The sequence below is a fragment of the Monodelphis domestica genome, chromosome 1 (assembly GCF_027887165.1).
Source record: "Monodelphis domestica isolate mMonDom1 chromosome 1, mMonDom1.pri, whole genome shotgun sequence".
NCBI classification, from domain to species: domain Eukaryota; kingdom Metazoa; phylum Chordata; class Mammalia; order Didelphimorphia; family Didelphidae; genus Monodelphis; species Monodelphis domestica.
In genome coordinates, this window is record NC_077227.1 from 512,204,671 (window position 1) to 512,223,482 (window position 18,812).

Sequence of the window (18,812 nt, forward strand, 5' to 3'; positions counted from 1 at the left end):
GCTTCCTCCTTTATAAATGTTCAGGGTCAGGATCCTCCCTTGTGAACATTCTTTGTAGGTTTCCCATTAATTGTAACTCACCAGGGGTGTAGCACATGAGTATGGACTCAAGATTATGAGAGAAATCTGACCTTGGAAGAGAGACAGATCTGGTTTGTTCTGCTGAAATATGGGGAAATGCAAAAGCAAGAGGAGACAAAAAACTTGAATCAATTCTCAACTATGTAAAACCTGCCTGAAAAATTGCAGTCCCTGAGGAATGGAAACACTTAAGAAACAACTGAGTTAAGAAAGTTTAGATTAAATATGAGGAGTGGAAAGTTGACAGTGGTTCATCAAAACAATGAACCTAGGGAAACTGAGGAATTTCCTTCCTGGCAGATCTCTTATCCAATATCACTGGAGGAATGAGCTGTTACCTATAAAATGATTTTTTTTAAAGTGATTTTTTAAAATCTAAGATCAAGAAATGTTGGCTGGCAGGGGCAGCTGGGTAGTTCAGTGGATTGAGAGTCAGGCCTAGAAGGGAGGTCCTAGGTTCAAATCTGACCTCAGACACTTCCCACTGTGTGACCCTGGACAAGTCACTTAACCCCATTGCCTAGTCCTTACCACTCTTCTGCCTTGGAACCAATATACAGTACTGATTCCAAGACAGAAGGTAAGGGTTAAAAAAAAAAAAGAAATTTTGGCTGGTAGATATGTATACAGAAAGCAGTATTGTGGATGACTGATGACAGTTGTCTAAGTTTTTCTTTCTCTTTAAATACCCAAACTTAAAACAAACAAACAAAACTTGCAACACTTTTTTTTTTTGGTGAAAATCTTTCAGTGAAATCATACTTTGCTCCTTCTTTAAACAGTATAATGAATATAATTCAACCCTTCCTTTTTTAATTTCTTAGGAACATTTTGGACATCAATTGATAGAATTATTATTGATTTTATTTTATTTAAAAACCCTTATCTTTTGTCTTAGAATCAATATTAAGTATTGGTTCCTAGGCAGAAGAGCAGTAAAGACTAAGTAAGTGGCTTGCCCAGGGTTACGTAGCTAGGAAATATCTGAGGTCACATTTGAACTCAGGTCCTCCTGATTCCAGACCTGGCTTTCTATCTACTGAACTACCTACCTAAGCTCTTCTCTCCTTTTAGAATAGTCATTGATTAAAAAAAAAGTCATCTTGTAAACATGTTATCTTACTGGTGTATTTCCTTTGTTCATATTACAGATTCTTCAGATGTTCTTATTCTGTGATTCTTCTCCATGTTTTCCTGTACTGGGTAGCTCAATGTTTGGGAGGTCTATGGCAAATAAAGAATGGGTATGGGTATTCAATGGATATTCAAGTATGGAGGACAATTGGTGCAAATACACAGAGGAAGGAAGTAGCTTATTACATTTAGGCTAGAGGTGTTGAGTGAAAGCCACATTGTGGAAGTCTTTAAGTGCTACATTTAGGACTCTCTATTTTATCCTATAGGCAATGCACTGAAGATTTCTGAGTAGAGAAATGAAGTGGCCAAATCTATGTTAGGGTTATCTCTTTGGCAGCTGTAGAGAATGGATAGAGGGACAGCTAGGTGGCTAAGTGGATAGAGCTCTAGACCTGGAGTTGAGAGGATGTGGGTTCAAGTCTGGCCTCAGATACTTCCTAGTTGTGTGACCCTGGGCAAGTCACTTAACCTGCATTTCCTAGCCCTTACCATTCTTCTGCCTTGGAACCAAAATATATTATTGATTCCAAGATGGAAAGTAAGGATTAAAAAAAAAATGGATCCTAAGACAGTAGGTAAGAGTTTAAAAACAAAACAAAAAAAAAAAACAAACAAAAAAAGGAGAGTGGATTAGAGAAAAGAGATACAGGAAGTAGAGAAACCAATCAAAAGCCCAGGACAATAAACCAGGAAGAGGTGATAGGGGCAAGGTGGTAGGTTTATAAGGGGAGAGAGGATGAATAGAAAAAATACTATGCAGGTAGACAGAATTGGCAACTAATGTGATATGGGGTGGTTACAGAAAGGAAAGAGTTAAGGATTACTTTGCCTAGTGACTAGAAGGAGAACAATGCTCTCAATACTAAATAATAGCTCATGTATATACGTGTATGTATATACATATATATACATATATATACACTGTATCTAAAGTCCATAAAATAAAGGTCTCATTTTTCAAATATAAAGAACTGTTTCATTTATAAGAATCCAAGTCATTCCCCAATTGATGAATGGTCAAAGGATATAAATAGGCAATTTTTAGATAAAGAAATCAAAGCTATCAATAATCATGTGAAAAAATTCAAAATCCTTCTTGATTAGAGAAATGCAAATTAAAACAACTCTGAGGTATCACCTCATACATAGCAGAATAGCCAATATGACAGCAAAGGAAAATAATAAATGTTGGAGGGGATGTGGCAAAATTGGGGCACTGATGCATTGCTGGTAGAGTTGTGAATTGATCCAACCATTCTGGAAGGTGATTTGGAATTATGCTCAAAAGGCTATAAAAGAATGCATACCTTTTGATTTAGTAATACCACTACTAGATTTGTATCCCCAAGAGATTAAAAAAAAGGGAAAGGACCTGTTTGTATGAATATATTTATAGCTGTGCTTTTTGTGGTGGCAAAGAATTGGAAACTAAAGGAATGTCCAACAATTGGGAAATAGCTAAACAAATTTGTGGTATGAAGGTAATGGGATACTATTGTGCTATAAGGAATGTTGAACAGGATGATTTCAGAAAGAGACAGAAAGAACTATGTGAACTGATACAGAGTGAAATAAGCAGAACCAGGAGAACATGGTATACAGTAACAGCAATAGTGTGGAATGATCAAATGTGATAGACTTTGCTACTAGAAGCAGTACAATGGTCCAGGAAAATTCTGAGGGACTTATGAAAAAGAATGCCATCCACCTCCAGAGAAAGAACTGTTGGAGTAGGAATGCAGATGAAAACATATAACTTATCATTTGTTTATTTGGGTATATGACTTGGGGGGTTGGTTTTACAAGATTATTCACTTACAAAAATGAAAAAATATGGCAATGTTTTACATAATAATACATGGATAACTCAGACTGAATTTCTTATTAGCTCCCAAGGGGAGGGAAGATGGGAGGGAGACAATATGAATCATATAACTTTGGAACTTATGTGGAAATTTGTTATTAAAATAGACATTAAATAAAATTTAAAAATCTGTAAAACATTTAACATATATTATCTTATTTGATCTTTGCAACAACATGAGATTAGTGCTATTATTAAATACATTTTACAATCGAGGAAAGGGAGGCACAGAGTGATTAAATGATTTGTCCAGGGTCATATAGCTAATGCCTGAGGTAGGATTCAAACTCAGGTCTTATTGACTCCAAAGTCTTAGACTCTATCCTCTGTGATACTCGATGACTAGGTGGAACAACACAAATGGAATTTTGGAAGAAGGATAAGTTTTTGGGGGGCAGACAGCATACATAATGAATTCTGCTTTAGGCATGTACAATTTCAGATCTGAATGGACTTTCTACTGCAGATGTGGTGGAAACTAGAGATTAGAGCCTGGAATTCAGGAAATGGATCAGAACTAGATATAAAGAAATGAATGTTATCTACATAGAGATAATGATCAAACAGCATAAGAGTGAGATCACTCCTGATCAAACCAATAATGATTAAAAAAAGTAAGGAATTTATGTTATTAGCTTTCTTGGAGATATTCTTTTCCTACCTCATCATCCTTCACCATAACAAGAACAGTAATTGTTAAAGAGTAATCATTAACAACCGGAGGTTTGATGTTGCCATTATGTGTTCGGTCACATAGTTTGTTTCTTTTTAACTTGGCCAGTACATTGGGGGTAACCACCAGTCAGTGGTGGTGAGTCAGATTTCTTATGAGAAGATATTCAGGAATTACAGTAACTGCTTCAATGTTATCTAATCCAATCCCTATCTAAACAGAAAATTTTCCTACAACATTCCCAAGGAAGAGCCTGACCAGCCAACTAAAGACTTTTCGTGATGATTTAAGTCCCAAAGAAGCCAACTACATTTTAAAATATTATTACAATTATTAAGAAGTTTAGAGAAATATTTGTAGGACAAATTTCTGTTTCTCAAAAAAATGAATATAAATTCATTAACTTGTTTTTAACCTCATGACCTCAGAAGGTAGAACAGAGCAGGTAGCTTTATTTCCTAGGCACAGATGAGGGAACAAGGGCTCCCTGAAGTTATAGAACCTGAGATGAAGTGTGGTGTGGTAGAGTGGATAGTTTCTGAGTCTTGGAGGCAAGAAGTCATGGGTTTGAATCCCACTCTTGAGACTTACTAGAGGTATTATCCTGGATGAAGCCTCAAGGAGTGACTACCTTACCAGCTCATCAAAGACTTGAGGCAAGCATGTCCTTCTACTTTGTCATGGCCCCTCTTCCACTGAGAAGAAACATGCTCCTTTATCCTGGTGGTCCCATTTCTTGTGGGACCTTTGACAAATCATCACTGCATTTCTCTAGGCCTTAGTTTATTTGCCTGTACATTTAAGGTATGGGACCACGTGACCTCTCTTCTAGCTTTGGATCTATGACCTTGGTCAATAAGGCTCATTGATGTTCCTACAGAAGAGTTCTCTAGATTTTCTCTCAGGCCACCTTTCTGGTGTTGGGTCACACTTACTAGTTATTGGCCTTCTAGACTATATTCTTCCTGATGTTAAAGGTCTCGGTTTAGCTTCTAATGTCAGAAGGACTTCCTGGAATTTCTAGGCACTCATGCTCTCTACTAAGGTTGTTGTTGTTGGGTCATTTCATTTGGGTCCAATTCTTCATGACCCCATCTTGGAGTTTTCTTGGCAAAGATACTGGAGTGGTTTTTCTTCTCCTTCTCCAGTTCATTTGACAGATGAGGAAACTGAGGTAAACATTGTTAATTGACTTGTCCAGAGTCAGGCAGCTAGGAAGTATTTGAAGCCGAACTTGAACTCAGATCTTATTGACTCTAAACCAGGTCCTCTATCCACTGTGCCACCTAGCTGCCAAGATTGAACTAAATAATAAAAACTGACACTGAATTCATAATTTGTAACATGTTATACATATATTACTCTCACATCAGCCTTGTAAGATAAATATTTCCTCCCCTTTACATTCAAGGAAACAGAGCTGGGATTCATATTAAATCCCTATGACTTCAAACCCAGTGTTCTTTCCACTGCCCCATAGCTGCTCCTCTCACTCCAGCTCTCAATTCTGAACAGCACCCTGACCTCCCCTGTCCCCCCCCCCCACTATATTCTGACTTTTTCTCATTGAAATGGGATGATAGGTGATATGTTCAACATGAAGAATCATTTTTACAGAATGATTGAGCCTGGGGAATTGTGTATTAGGCCATGAGAGGTGGTATATAGTTAGGGGATTTCAGATTTCTTTCAATCTGCATTTCAGTGAGCTCCAGTGCTGGGGTGAGGCAGGGGAGGCATCCCCTTCTCTCCACTCCTAAGCCTACCGCCCCGCCCCTTTTGCCCTGACTACCTGGGCTACTGTAATAGCCATTTGATTAGTTTTCCTGTTTTTTTTCTTTCCAGACTCTCTTCTAAACAGCTACCAAATTAATTATTTCTAAAACATAGGCCTAACCATGTCATCCTTTACTCAAAAATCTTCAAAAGTTTCCTCCAGTATCTAGAATGAAAAACAAAGCCCCCTTCTTAACAGGCTCTTGGAAAATGTCCTATCTGGGATGAAAGACTTTGGGGGTCTACAATGGATATTCTGTTGTAAAAAAGACATATCCCTTCTGGAGGTGGTCACTTTCCAAACTTTTGCATCAATCCCTGCTCCCTTAAATCTTGTCTTCTTGCCTCTCTCTCTCTCTCTCTCTCTCTCTGTGTGTGTGTGTGTGTGTGTGTCTGTCTGTCTGTCTGTCTGTCCGTCCGTCTGTCTGTCTGTCTGTCTCTTTCCTCCTTTCCTTTATTGCCTGCCTTCAGTTCAGAAGCCCAAGTCCCAAGTAAACTGCAGTCCTTTTTCCCTCCTCCTTCATTCACAGAGCACAGGTGCCCCCTGCTGCCACTCCTCCCACTGCAGCCTGCCCTGACTCCAGTTGCCAGCTTCCAGAACGCTCCCTGAACGGTTCCAGGGCATTCTTTGTCTATGACTCATTTAGGTTTGCAGACGGGAGTGAGAGAGGCAGGGGTGCGTGCGCAGAGGGTTATAAATACAGCCCACAGCGCCAGCCATCAGACATCACCAAGGACGCAAGGAAGAAAGGAGTGGAGAGGAGAGGAGAGGAGAGGAGAGGAGCAGAGCAGAGTTGGGCCTCCCAGCATCCTCCTGACCGGGTGAGATGCTTTGTAAAATTCCTTTCAATGGCAAATGAGATCTCCTACAGACTTTACGGGGAACTATGCACCTGTCTTAGGAGTCATCTGCTTCTAGCATTACCAAACCTGGGGTGACACAGGTTCTTATGGGAGGGAAAGGATGTCTGTGACAGTGCTCAAGGGGTGTCTGTGGACTCAGATTGCATTCTGAGAGAATGAAGAAAACCTGAGCTAGAAATTGGGAAATTTGGGTTCTAATACTAATTGCCTTTATGCATCTGCATGAGACCCTGAGCAAGTCATTTCCCTTCCCCAGGCCTCAGTTTCTCCACCTGTAAAAATGAGGTAAGATCATCAGACAAGATAATTTCTAAAGTCATTTTTTTCTCTGACATTTGCTGACTCTGTGGGCTGTGAGGTTTTGAATTGGAGATGGAACCTGTGAGGTAATACTTACCTGACAGGGTGGTTTGGGAGGCTCAGATGAGCTCACCATGGAAGTCAAGGGTTTTGTAAGCCCTAACATGAGATAAAAATGCCAGATATTATTATTACTTCTATCATGATCATTTTTGTAGGTTCAAAATCCCTCTCAGCCCTTGATTCCTTGCCCATAAAATAGGGGTAATAAATAACAGCACCTACCTCACAGGGTGGTTGGAGAATTAAATGAAATAAAATAAAATAATATGTGTAAGATATTTTGTACAACTGAAAGTGCCATCTTAGCCACTATTAATATTGCTGTTGTTATTATTGTTTTTTTGTTCTTACCTTTTTCAATGGATTAGAAAGAAATGGTCCTGGTACAAGTTGCAATCCTTATATTATTCTTTCATATTGCTGTTGTTGTTATTATTATTATTATGAACTCTGGCATGGTCTTTGGATCCTCCTCTACTCAGATAAAGGGTACCCAGGTGTCTAGTGAATAGCTAACAATTATATATGACTTTCATTCTTTCTTTTCTCCTTCCCTCTTTCACCGTATGATGAAGAATGAATAAGAAATAACCTTTGGGAAGAGAGTTGAAAGGACAATTTATGAAGAGCTTGCTGGGTTCGTCTATTCCTAGCTCTTTCCCTATAGTTATCCTTTCTTTTAAGTTTCTAGTAAACCAGTGGAAAGAACTCTGAACTTGGAGGGTTTGAATGCTGGCTATGGTGTGTTCCATCTGTGTTACTTTAGGTGAATCATTTAACCTTTCTGAACCTGTTTCCTCAACTGCAAAAGGAGGAACTTCCACTAGGTGACTGCTAAAGTCACCCACTTTCAAACTGACGATCCTGTGATGTTGTTAACCCATTACTGCTTATAAAAAATAGGTCAATCAAGGTTTTCAGCCTCCTCACCTCCTTTCTTCCCTCTCCCCAGCCCTCCACCAGCTTCAGTAAATCACAGAGAAATCTCATCCTTTGTCTTCAGGAACTAGTTGGAGCCCCCATATAGCTTGATAGAAATGGGTGCTAGTAGCCCCTGGGAGTATTTTCTGCCTTTCTGCCAAGGCCACTTTGATCTGCAGAGGGGGTAAACAGGAAAAGACAATGTAATTGTAAAATCCAGGGTCTTGACTTTACAGCCCTTACAAGCTACCTGGTGAACTGGAAAGAGGAAGAGAGCTGTCAGAAAGGAAGGACAAGTCCTTGGATTTGGTTGACTGAGGCTAAGCATTCTCCCTTGGTTGTGAGTCATGGAACAAGGAAGATTTCCTACAGGGTCCTTTCATTTCAGAAAAATGCCTGCTTAGAACAGATAGTAGTACATCAGTTAGGTGATAGCAAGAAATGATTTGGAGTCTAAATCCTTAGATTGGAGTCCTGGGCTATGCCACTAATGAGCTGTATGACCTTGGCAAGTCATTTGACTAGTTCCCCACCCACAAAATGAGGGGAAAAGGCTATAGCAGATCATCTTTAGAGGCACATTCTAGCTCTAAGTCAGAATTGGGCTCTGGATCTTTTTGGTATATCAGAATTTCCAAATCACCCAGAAGAGTGAGGACTTTTTAACATCACTGGTTCCTACAGTAATACTGGAACTGGCAGGGATCTCAGAGGACATCTAGTGTGTCTCCCTCATTTTATGGAGGGAGAAACCAAGGCCCCATTATAATAATTGACTTTATACAGGTAGGAAGCAATCAAAAGTAGACTTTGAAATCCAGAAGCTATTATGATTATGGGTCAATTGACCAAGGAAAGCAGGTGTCTCTAGAGGCAGGGGATTAACTGTATAGAGACAAAGTTTCCAGGTGACTTTTAATGCTCTAAGTGACCAAGGGCCCATCAACACCTTGGATACCATTCGTGGAGGCTGGTCAGAGCTCATAGGCATGACTGGTAAAGTCTACTCCAGCTGCCTATCTTTTCCTATGAAGTCCTTTGGGCTTTATGAATAATGTAACAGTGTAGCTTATTGTAAGATTTAAAGATAAAATTGGCTAACATTTGCTTTAAAATTTGCAAATAATTATACACACATATCTGTACATATCTTTTTTGATTCTCACAACTACCTTGGAAATAGGCGCTATCATTTCCCCCCATTTTATAGATGAAGAAACTGAGACCCAAAGAGGTTAAGTGACTTATCTTGGTCACACAAGTGAACCCTACTCTTCTTAACTCTATGGCTACTTCTTTATCCATGATCCTCCCTTCTTCTCTCCCTTCCTCCCTTAGATAGCTAGGTGACTCAGTGGATGTAGTGCTGGACCTGGAGTCAAGAAGATTTGAATTCAAATCCAGCTATATGATCTGGGCAAGTCATATAACTTCTACATGCCTCAGTTTCCTCTATTGTCAAATAGAGATAATAATAGTAACTACCTTGCCAGGTTGTTGTGAAGATTGAAAGAGATAATTTTTGTAAAATGTTTGTCACAAAGCCTGGCACATAGTAGGAGTTATATAATTGTTTCATTTGTTTTCTTTGCCTTTTACATTCAGCTGTTTTCTTCCTGATGAGTCAGAGCTACCTCAGCCTTCCTTTCTCCAGTTACATGATCAGATAGAATGCTGGAACTTGAAAGGACCTTAGAGATCACCAAATGTCCTCATTTTACAGAGAAGGAAATGGAGGTTTGAGGAAGCAAAGCATCTTCCCAAAGTCAAATAGTTTGTTAGTGATGAATTGGGACCAGAGCATAAGTCAATTGCCTCTTACCTTTCTGTAGTTTCCATGACACTATTCTATAAGATATTTGGATGGCTCTCTAAGGATAAGAGTGATTAGAGCTAATAATCTGACTGATAGTAGAGATGACAGAAACAATGAGAAACTTCATCAGGAAGGAAGGAAGTAAGGAAGGAAGGAAGGAAGGAAGGGAGGAAGGGAGGGAGGAAGGGAGGGAGACAAAGAAAGAAGTATGTATTGTTTACTATGTGACAAGTACTGTGCTTAACACTCCACAAATAGCATCTCCTTTCATCCTTACAACAACCCTGGGAGGTTCAGTGAAAGATGAAATGACTGGGGAAACAAAGGTTTGAGTTTCTGAGCTTTTCCATTTATAAAGCAATGCATGGCAATTACCTAACAAATTGGGACCAGGCCCCTTCCTCAGCTTAGGGCTGGATCCTGAATACAGGGGAATGCAGACTTTTTTCCTCGGTTCGAGAGACAACCAACCATATATTAAAAAACAATTCATCAAATAAGATCAATTAATTAAATGGAAACAATATAACATTAAGTGATTTTTAATTGGGTGAAAGATCTGGGACTTTCCAAGTTGGGAGAGAGAGAGCAAACAGGTGCAATTCCCCAGTTTCAGAAAAAGAGGTGTCCCATTCCCTCCAACTGTCTGTGAACAATCAAAGGAAGAGGGCAACAATAACTGATTGATCGATACTGGGCCAGTTTTCAGATAGGACATAAGGGTTGCTTGAGATTCACAGTTGTGAGAAAACTCCCTGCATAAATGTTAGGATCTGGCTCAGTTTCTGGTCGACATAACCTAGGTCCTTGGCTAAGGGTCTCTAAACAACAGGTATAAGTGGTCCAGTTTCTCAGCCACACAGCGGTTGGTTCAAACAATGCAATAAGGTTTTCTCCTGATTCCTACAATTGAATCAAGTTTTATCACAAGACAGAAATTGGACGAGAGCCATAACTGAATAGAAAGAGAATGAGCTCGCTCCAGAACTGAGTCACAAGATGGAGTCAGTGTGGGTCATTCAGTTCCCACAATTAACCATTTGCTGTTCTGATCTCCTCAGAGGTAGGAGCTATTGTGTTTTATAGTTAATGTCACTGAGGCAGACAGAAGTTTAGTGACTTAAATAGCTACTAAATATCTGAGGATACTTACCACCTAGCTGTCTCATTGAGGGAAGGGATGATTTCTATTGTATCTTTTATTATTATTATTACAAAGCAGTCTCACAGACAGAATAAATGTTTGCTGAATAAAGTTAAATAGACTGAGTGACTGATCTTTTGAGGGTTCCACCCAATAGCAGTAGTTATTTACCTATCTCTTGTGATATCCATTGGCTCAAGACTTAAAGTTCCAGAGGGAGGGTGAGGTTGGAGTGGGTGGACAAGATGAGACTGAAAAATATTGATAGAGTTATGGAGGAATTAAGATGGAAGAACCAGAGAACAGGAGAATTAGAAAAAGTGGGAAGTATAGAAGATGAATGACTTCTTATCCCCATCAGTCCCTGAATAGGTCCCCTCATCCCTACTTTTTAGGGCAGAGGTTATTACTGAGTACCTGTGATATTAGGATTTAGACTTAGCAAGCATTTGTTAAATGTCTCCTACATGCAACTCTGCCTCACTTAAATCTAACTCACAAGCAAGTCATTACTCCATGATGTCACTGGTCCTCTTCAAAAACAAAGGATGAAAAAAAAAGTAAGGAATGTGAGGATGGGTAGGTAGGTGGCTCAAGGGATAGAGAACCAAGGCTGGAGATGGGAGTCTTGGGTTCAAATTTGGTCTCAGACACTTACTAGCTATGTGACAACACCAATTGCCTGGCTTTTACCACTTTTCTGCCTTGGATCCAATATTCAATATTGATTCCAAGGCAGAAGGTAAGAGTTTAAATAAATAAAATTAAGCCCTACTCTCTGTCTGTCTGTCTGTCTGTCTGTCTCTCTTGTTCTGTCTCTGTCTTTCTGCAGTGAGTGTGGCCAGATTGAATTTTTTGTTCTTATACGTATACATACAATATACATTATCTTCTACCTTCATACCTTTGCTATTTTCTCTGAACCTCTAATATCTCCTTGAGAAAGGCCCCTCATACTGTGGATTAAGTATTCAGATACTTTTAGGGAGGGCAAATTACATCTTTCCTCTGAACTTTGTATGTGCTTGGATTCTAAGTGTTGAATTATTCTTTCATGGTGGAGGTTAAAAAAAAAAGCCACTATCCCTTTTAGAATTCTCTTCCTTCTAACCCCTCCTTTCCCCTTCCTACCATTCCCTCTGGGCCCTCTCACAGTCTTCTCTGAAGGCACTGAGCCTGTCTGAGTTTGTGATGTCAGCCCTGACAGAGAGCCGGATACCTGCAAGGTCACTTCAAGTCATCTGGTCTCAGGGGCACGGCACTGTATCGATGAACCTGGAGAATGCAGGGAGGGGAGGAGTGGAGATCACCCAATAGGAGCAGCTGGGAGGCACTGCACCCATTTCTCACCCCACAAGAGCTATCAGACAATCCAGAAGATGATGAGGAAATTGAATCGATATGGAGCAAGGTCAGGTAGATAAAACTATGTTTAGGCAGAGCTTTGCAAAGGGAGGAAGTAACTGATAGGCTAGCCCAAAATGGACTAGGCTATTTTTGAACAGGATCTGAGTAATGCTCATTTATTTGTACCTCTGTTCATCACTGCCAAGTTCCAACTCATCCCCATTCCCATGGTCAGACTTTATGTAAAACTTGGAAGTAGATGTGCTTTTTTCTTAGGCACCCAGGACTTCTTACATCAAGGACCATTTATTAAATGCTTACTATATGCCAGGGCAGCTGGGTGGCTAAATAGATAGACCGCTGGATTTGTTGTCAGGAAGACCCGAGTTTAAATTTATCTTCAGACACTTACTAGCTGTGGGACCCTGAGCAAGTCACTTAACCCTGTTGCCTCAGTTTCCTTATCTGTAAAAGGAGCCAGAGAAGGAAATGGCAAACTACTCTAACATCTTTGGCAAGAAAATCCCAAATGGGATGACCGAAGAGTTGTGAGTGAAAAATGACTGAAAATATGCTATGTCCTGGGATACAAGAAAGCTAAAAACAATCCCAACCTTGAGGAATTTACATTCGAATGAAGGTGATAACATGCAAACACTGTGAATCTATGAGATCTCTACAGAGAGTAGAGGGAAGAAATCTCAGAGGGAAAGCAGTAAGGGTGGCTAAGGAACTAGGAAAGATCTTCAGAAGGTGGGATTTGAGTCAAGCCTAAAGAAAGCCAGGCTCCAAGACCAGTATTGTATATCAAAGTCACTATTGAGTGCATAAAATCATAGGAGACTCAGGTCCAGAGAAGTTTTGATTTGCCCAAGGTCACGTAGTAGAAAATGCCAGAGTTTGAGGCAGTTAAGGATTAGATGGAACCCTGGGCCTGGAGTCAGAGAGACCAATATTCAAATATGGCTTCAGTCACATATTTGCTGAGATAATATTTATAAAGTACTTTTAAGTGCTTTATAAAGTACTATATAAATATACAGTTCCATATAATTGTTATTATTATTTTTAAAATTATTAACAGATCCTCTGACTAAAATCCATCATTTTTACTCTATATTATAGACAAACTGTATTATATATATATTTATATATCACATATATAAGCTGCATTTCTCTTTCTCTGGAGAGTGAAAGTATAGTAGAAAAATGTTGGATTTTGATTCAGAGGGCCTGAGTTTGAATCCTGTCTGTTTCTTACTATCTACATTACCTTGGTCAAACCTTTTCCTTCCATAGACTCTAAAACTTTTCCCTATTAGATGGAATGGAAGGAACATTAAATGCTTACTACATGCCAGGTACTGTTCTAAATATTATCTTCTTTGATACTCACAACAACAACTATAGGAAGACTGGCGCTAATTATTATTATCCTCATTTTGAAATTGAGGAAACTGAGGTAGACAGAAGCTAAGTGACTTGCCTAGTGTCACATAACTAGTTAAGTGTTTAAATTCAGGTCTTCCTGATTCTGGCCCAGGGTTCAATTCACTGAACCACTAGCTGCCTCTGAGGAATTTGGAGTGGATGGTCTCTATAATTCCTCTCCAGTTTTGAATCCTTGATCTTAGGTGGTCTCTGTTCCCCAGAGGACCCTCAGGCCTCATTAAACAGGTTGGCACAATATTTTGGACAGTGTGTATAAGAGGGGAGGTATCTGAAAAAAAAAATCACAGGCTGTTCCTAACCATAGACTAAGTAGACGGGCATTACTGGCGCCATGCCCCTCCAGCCCAGTTTGTTCTCCAATCCTTGTCTATCCAGTTCTGGAAAGATAATTCAGGCAACTCAGTAGCTGGATAATTTCTTTCATGTGCCCTTTCACTAATGTTTTGGTAAGTGTTCGGAAGGGGACCGCTGAACCGAAAAAAATCTTTGAAGTGGTATCTGCCCTTGTCCAACTTTCTCTGCCTGGCCCTCCATCATCTGCCTTTACCCACTTGTTCCCCCCAGTCCTTAGAATGCTCCTGTTCCCTTTTGATCAATAGACAATGGACAATTCTAGGAAAAAGGGACCCCACCTCCCCGAACGGGTTATGGGAAATGGGTGGCCTTCAGCTGGGGGAGAGGGTTTCAGATATTGTGTAACAGCTCCTTTAGCTTCTGGGAAAGTATCTATTGCATAAGAGTGAGGCCCAAGGCCAGGTTTTCTGGCCCCAGGACTATGGTCACTCTGTGGCAGGAGCCTGGTTGGCAGGTTATATTGGCTGGGAACCTAATGAAGGGAAGAGCCCCATTAAAAAAAAAAACAAAAACAAAAACAGCCTGGTGGTTATATCAAAATCTTGGGTAGTTGGAGTTTTGTTGTGGCTGAAGAACCCAGAGAGGAAATTGTCTTTCTTGCAGGATTTGCTTGTTCCCTCTCAGTCTTAGTAAAGATAGTAGATGCAAAATGTTAGCACTGGGAGGAACCTTAGAAACCATCTATTTCAAATTCTTTATCTTACAGATGAGGAGATAGAGCCTAAGGAAAACCAAGTGACTTGCCCAAGGTCTCATGGTCATTTAGTGGCAGAGTTGGATCACCATTTCAGATCTCCAAACTTTTCTAGGAAGGGGCTTTTTCTGTTATATTCCAACTATGCCAGGCTTTCTCTCTCTCTCTCTCTCTCTCTCTCTCTCTCTCTCTCTCTCTCTCTCTCTCTCTCTCTCTCTCTCTCTCCCCCTCTCTCCCCCTCCCCTCTCTCTCTCTTTCCTCATTTTTTCTTCTTTTTTCTCTCTCCCCATGCCTCCCTCATGTTTGGGGACCTCAGTAGGTGCAGGAACCTAGCCCTTTACAGATGGTATATTGCTTGGTCTGAGAACTGAAGGCATGGTGCTGGGTCCCTCCATAGGCAAGATTTGATACTGAGTATCAAGAATGTAGACATGTAGAGGTACTGTAGGAAGGAGAGAACGAAGAAGAAAGGATCAAAAGAGACAGAAAAGACATGGGACATGCAAGTCCATTTTGATCAACTGGAGACCATAATCCCAGGGCATAAATGCTCTTTTATCATTCCATTTTAGACTTTATCTGCTATTTTAAACAGGGTCGCTACTGAAACTGCATTCAAAAAGTCCATCATAACCACAAAAACTCAAAGAATTTTTAAATAGATGTAGTTAAGTATATTAAATTCTGCTAATATCAAGTGAGGCAGCTAAGTGACATTATGGAGAGAGCACTAGAACAAGTTGAAATCTGACCTCATACTTATCTGTATGATCCTTGGCAAGTCACTTAATTTATCTGTGCCTCAGTGTCCTCATCTGTAAAATGGGAGGTAATAATAGCACCTACCTCCCAAGGCTGATGTGAAGATCAAATGAGATAACACATAAAGCACTTTGCAACCTTTAAAAGCACTATATGTGGTTGTCAAATCATTTTGCAGTTGTGTCCAATTCTCCATGACCCCATTTAGGGTTTTCTTGGCAGAGATAGTGGAGTGATTTGCCATTTCCTTCTCTGCCTCATTTGATAGGTGGAATTGAGACAAACAGGGTAACTGACTTGCCCAGGGTGACACAACTAGTAAGCGTTTGAGACTAGATTTGAACTCATGGGGTTGAGTCTTCATGATTCCAAGCTCAGTGCTTTATTTACTTACTGTGCCACCTAGATGCCCTAAAAGCATTATATACATGCTAGCTATTGTTATGATTAAAAACAAAGAATTTCTAGTATTTCAAGATGATCTAGTCATATCATCTGTATAGCTAAATGGGATTTTGTTTGTTTTGTTCTGTTTAAATAAAGTTTCTTCGTCACCTGCAGATTTCACATTCTAATCATCAGTTGGTAGCATGAAAGGCTTCAAAGACATGTGACCCCATCACTGCATTAGCTGGCCCAAGAATAATGTTTTACCTTCTTTATAAGCCATCGGTCATCTGTAGGCTTCACTGTTCTTCTGGTTTCATTGTGGATGACCAACATTTCTGCCTTATTTTATTACCAGGGTAACTGGAAGCCAGTGTCAAGGAGTGATTGACTTGGATACTGAATCTGCTTGCATTCTGAGCCTATAAACTGGGATTCCAATGTCATATGCAGCTGCTGTTTTCCCAGTATGCCGGAAGGCAGCCTGCAGAGCCATGGACGCCTGCAAGCTCAGGCTCCACGGTTACTTTGACCCATCTCCTCTTTTTTATTTCTTGCAGCCTCCTTGCCTTACGATTCTGGAACCAGAAACCGAAGCAAAATGAAGCCCCTGTTGCTGCTTTTGTTTCTTGGGCTTTCGCTAAGCTGGAAGAAGGGACAGGCACTGATTACTCCCAATGACCTCCTGGGTAAGTCAGTAATGCTACCATATTTCTCTACAGAATTTACAATATTTTAAGGACTAGCTCTTTAGTATCAGTCAGTCTATCACCAAGTACTTATTACATGTTTACTATGTGCCAACGCTGGGCCGGGTGCTGCAGGCACAAAGTGAAATAGCCCCTGCCTTCAAAGAATTTACCTTCTAATAACAGAGGCAACATTCACAGAAATAAGTGCAGTTATCCTTTCCACATGGGGCAGAGGCTGTTATGGCAGCGCACCCCTGCAATCTGGAAAATCTTTGAAAGGTCTTTTGGCCCTCCCTTCATACCAGTGAAGAAGTTTGATTTTTTTTTCTTGTTCTTTTATGGGGTGTTTGCAGTACTTCATTGTAAAATTTGGGTTAAGTATCCATTTCTGAATTTCTAAACTTTTCCTGCATCATCTGCTGGTCTTTGCAGAACACTGGTGGCTTCTGTAAAACTCTCCCCAAAACTCATTCAATTTCTTATGTCAATCAGTGACATATCAAAACTATGATGGGACAAGTCAAGATGTGGAAGAGATAACTATGTATACCCCAGCCCCCTCCAAAGCTACAAAGTAACCTTGAGGAGAAAGGCATTGGCTTCTGGTGAGACTAGGAAAGCCCTCAGGCAGAGGATGGTGCTCTGAGGAAATTAATTTCCAAAGATCCCTAGGAAGAGAAAGAAAGGCGAGAGAAGTGGACAAACTTTTATTAAGCTCCTACTATGTGCCCGGTACTATGCTGGGTGCTTTTCAGATATCCTTTCATTGGATTGAGCACTATTAATATCCATTTTGTGTCTGGCACTCAGAAAGATGAAAAGGTTAGATAAGACCAGGTTCTTGCCCTCATGAAACTTACTGTCTATTGGAGGAGGGAAGGATAAGAAGACACATATGCAAATAACTGTGATACAGAATCATAACACTCAACAGTCAGCCATCATTTATGAAGTTCTACAAGGTTCAAGGCATTATGTCAAGTGCTGCAGGATACCAAGACAAATGAGAAACTGTTCCTGCTCCTAGGGAACTTACCTTCTTTTGGGAAAGAAAACAAATGAATAAATGAATGAATAAAGTGTTGGCCTTACAAATAAGAAAGTAAAAAGACTCCGCTTTGAAGGGGTCCCCATTCTGGTGGGGGAGACAACACCTGGAGAAGGTTTCAGCTCTAAGTTGGATGGAAAGAGCTCATGGCCCCTCAGCAAAGCAGCTGCTGATGTATCTTCTTTAATGTCATTATACTTGGTAAAACCATAAACATGGTTCCCAGAAAGCTATACAAAGTGAATACAGAGTAATTTTATTGGGGTGGAAGGAGGCACTAGCAGCTAGGGAGAGGGCTCAGGAAAGGCTTCATGTGGGAAAGGTGGCTTTTGAGCTGCATCTTGATAGAAGCTTGGATATTCTCCAGGACAGAGATAAAGAGGAAGTATAGTTCAGGATGGGGCACAGTGTGAACATGATGTCAATCAAGGAGGTGTCCTGTGCATCTTTTGAATTCCCCTCACATCTGGCACAGTGCACTGCATATGGCGTATACTCCCAAAATATTTGTGGCATAAAGGAATAAGTATCCCTTAAACTCTCTTTTCTTTTCTTAGGTGTCAAGCCTAAATGCCTCTGGTTAACTTTCAAAACCTCCCACAATCTGGCCCTACCCTACCTACTTAGCTCATCCACCATAATTCACCTCCTGTCAAGCCAGTCTTCCTGTAATGTCCCAAGCATGCCACGCTCCTGTGGGTTGCCCTATTTTTGTTGTCTTGTTTACCCACTTGGGTTGTTCTCATTGCTTTTCATAGCACCAAAGACTACTCCACCCTGAAAACTCTGCCCAATGCCCCACCTCCTTCAGGAAGGCTTCCCTGATCATTGAACCATAATCTGTATATGAATTCCTTCAGCGTATGGTCTATCATGAAATTAGAAAAAGACTGTTTTGTATTATTCTCTGACTGTCCCATGTGCCCAGGTCTTAGGTAGCAGAGCTGGGATTCAATTTCAGCTCTTCAAACTGCAAATCCAGAGTGCCCGTCCAGCATAGCTGCTTCCATATATATCAATTTATCATTGAGAAATATGACCTGAAGCGAATAATGCCAAGCCTTGCTCAGAAAATGTAGTTTGAGAACAAAGGTGCTATTATTTGTAGAGAGGCTGCTGCTGAGCATGGGGCTGTCAGCTATGTGGAAGAGAAGAAAGTTTGATTCTAGAGGGTTTGCACATGAGGCAGATGGCACTGGGCTAGCTTAAACTTATTCTATTATTGAGGGAGCCAAGTATATTTCTAGGTGGTGGTGGTGGAGTCAATGACAGTTCTTGGGGGTCTAAGAAGGGGTGTTGGGAGACTCAAATGAGATAATGTACATAAAATATTCTGCTAACCTTAAAATGCATTATAATTGCCAGTTATTATTAATAGCTAACATTTTATATAGTGCCTATTATGTGCCAAGTACTTTACAAATATGATTACATTTG

General features: G+C 40.3%; 1 protein-coding gene across 1 annotated transcript in view; it reads left to right on the forward strand.

Annotated features, from left to right (window-relative positions):
- The first annotated feature begins 6,075 nt into the window (after positions 1-6,075).
- The window catches only part of CLU (clusterin), a 32,011-nt gene continuing 19,274 nt past the window's right edge, over positions 6,076-18,812 (forward strand). Inside the window, exons 1-2 of the mRNA XM_001380000.5 lie at positions 6,076-6,353; positions 16,196-16,324. Of these exons, the coding sequence (XP_001380037.2) occupies positions 16,237-16,324 (88 nt within the window). The 5' untranslated portion in view covers positions 6,076-6,353; positions 16,196-16,236. The remainder of the gene's footprint in view (positions 6,354-16,195; positions 16,325-18,812) is intronic.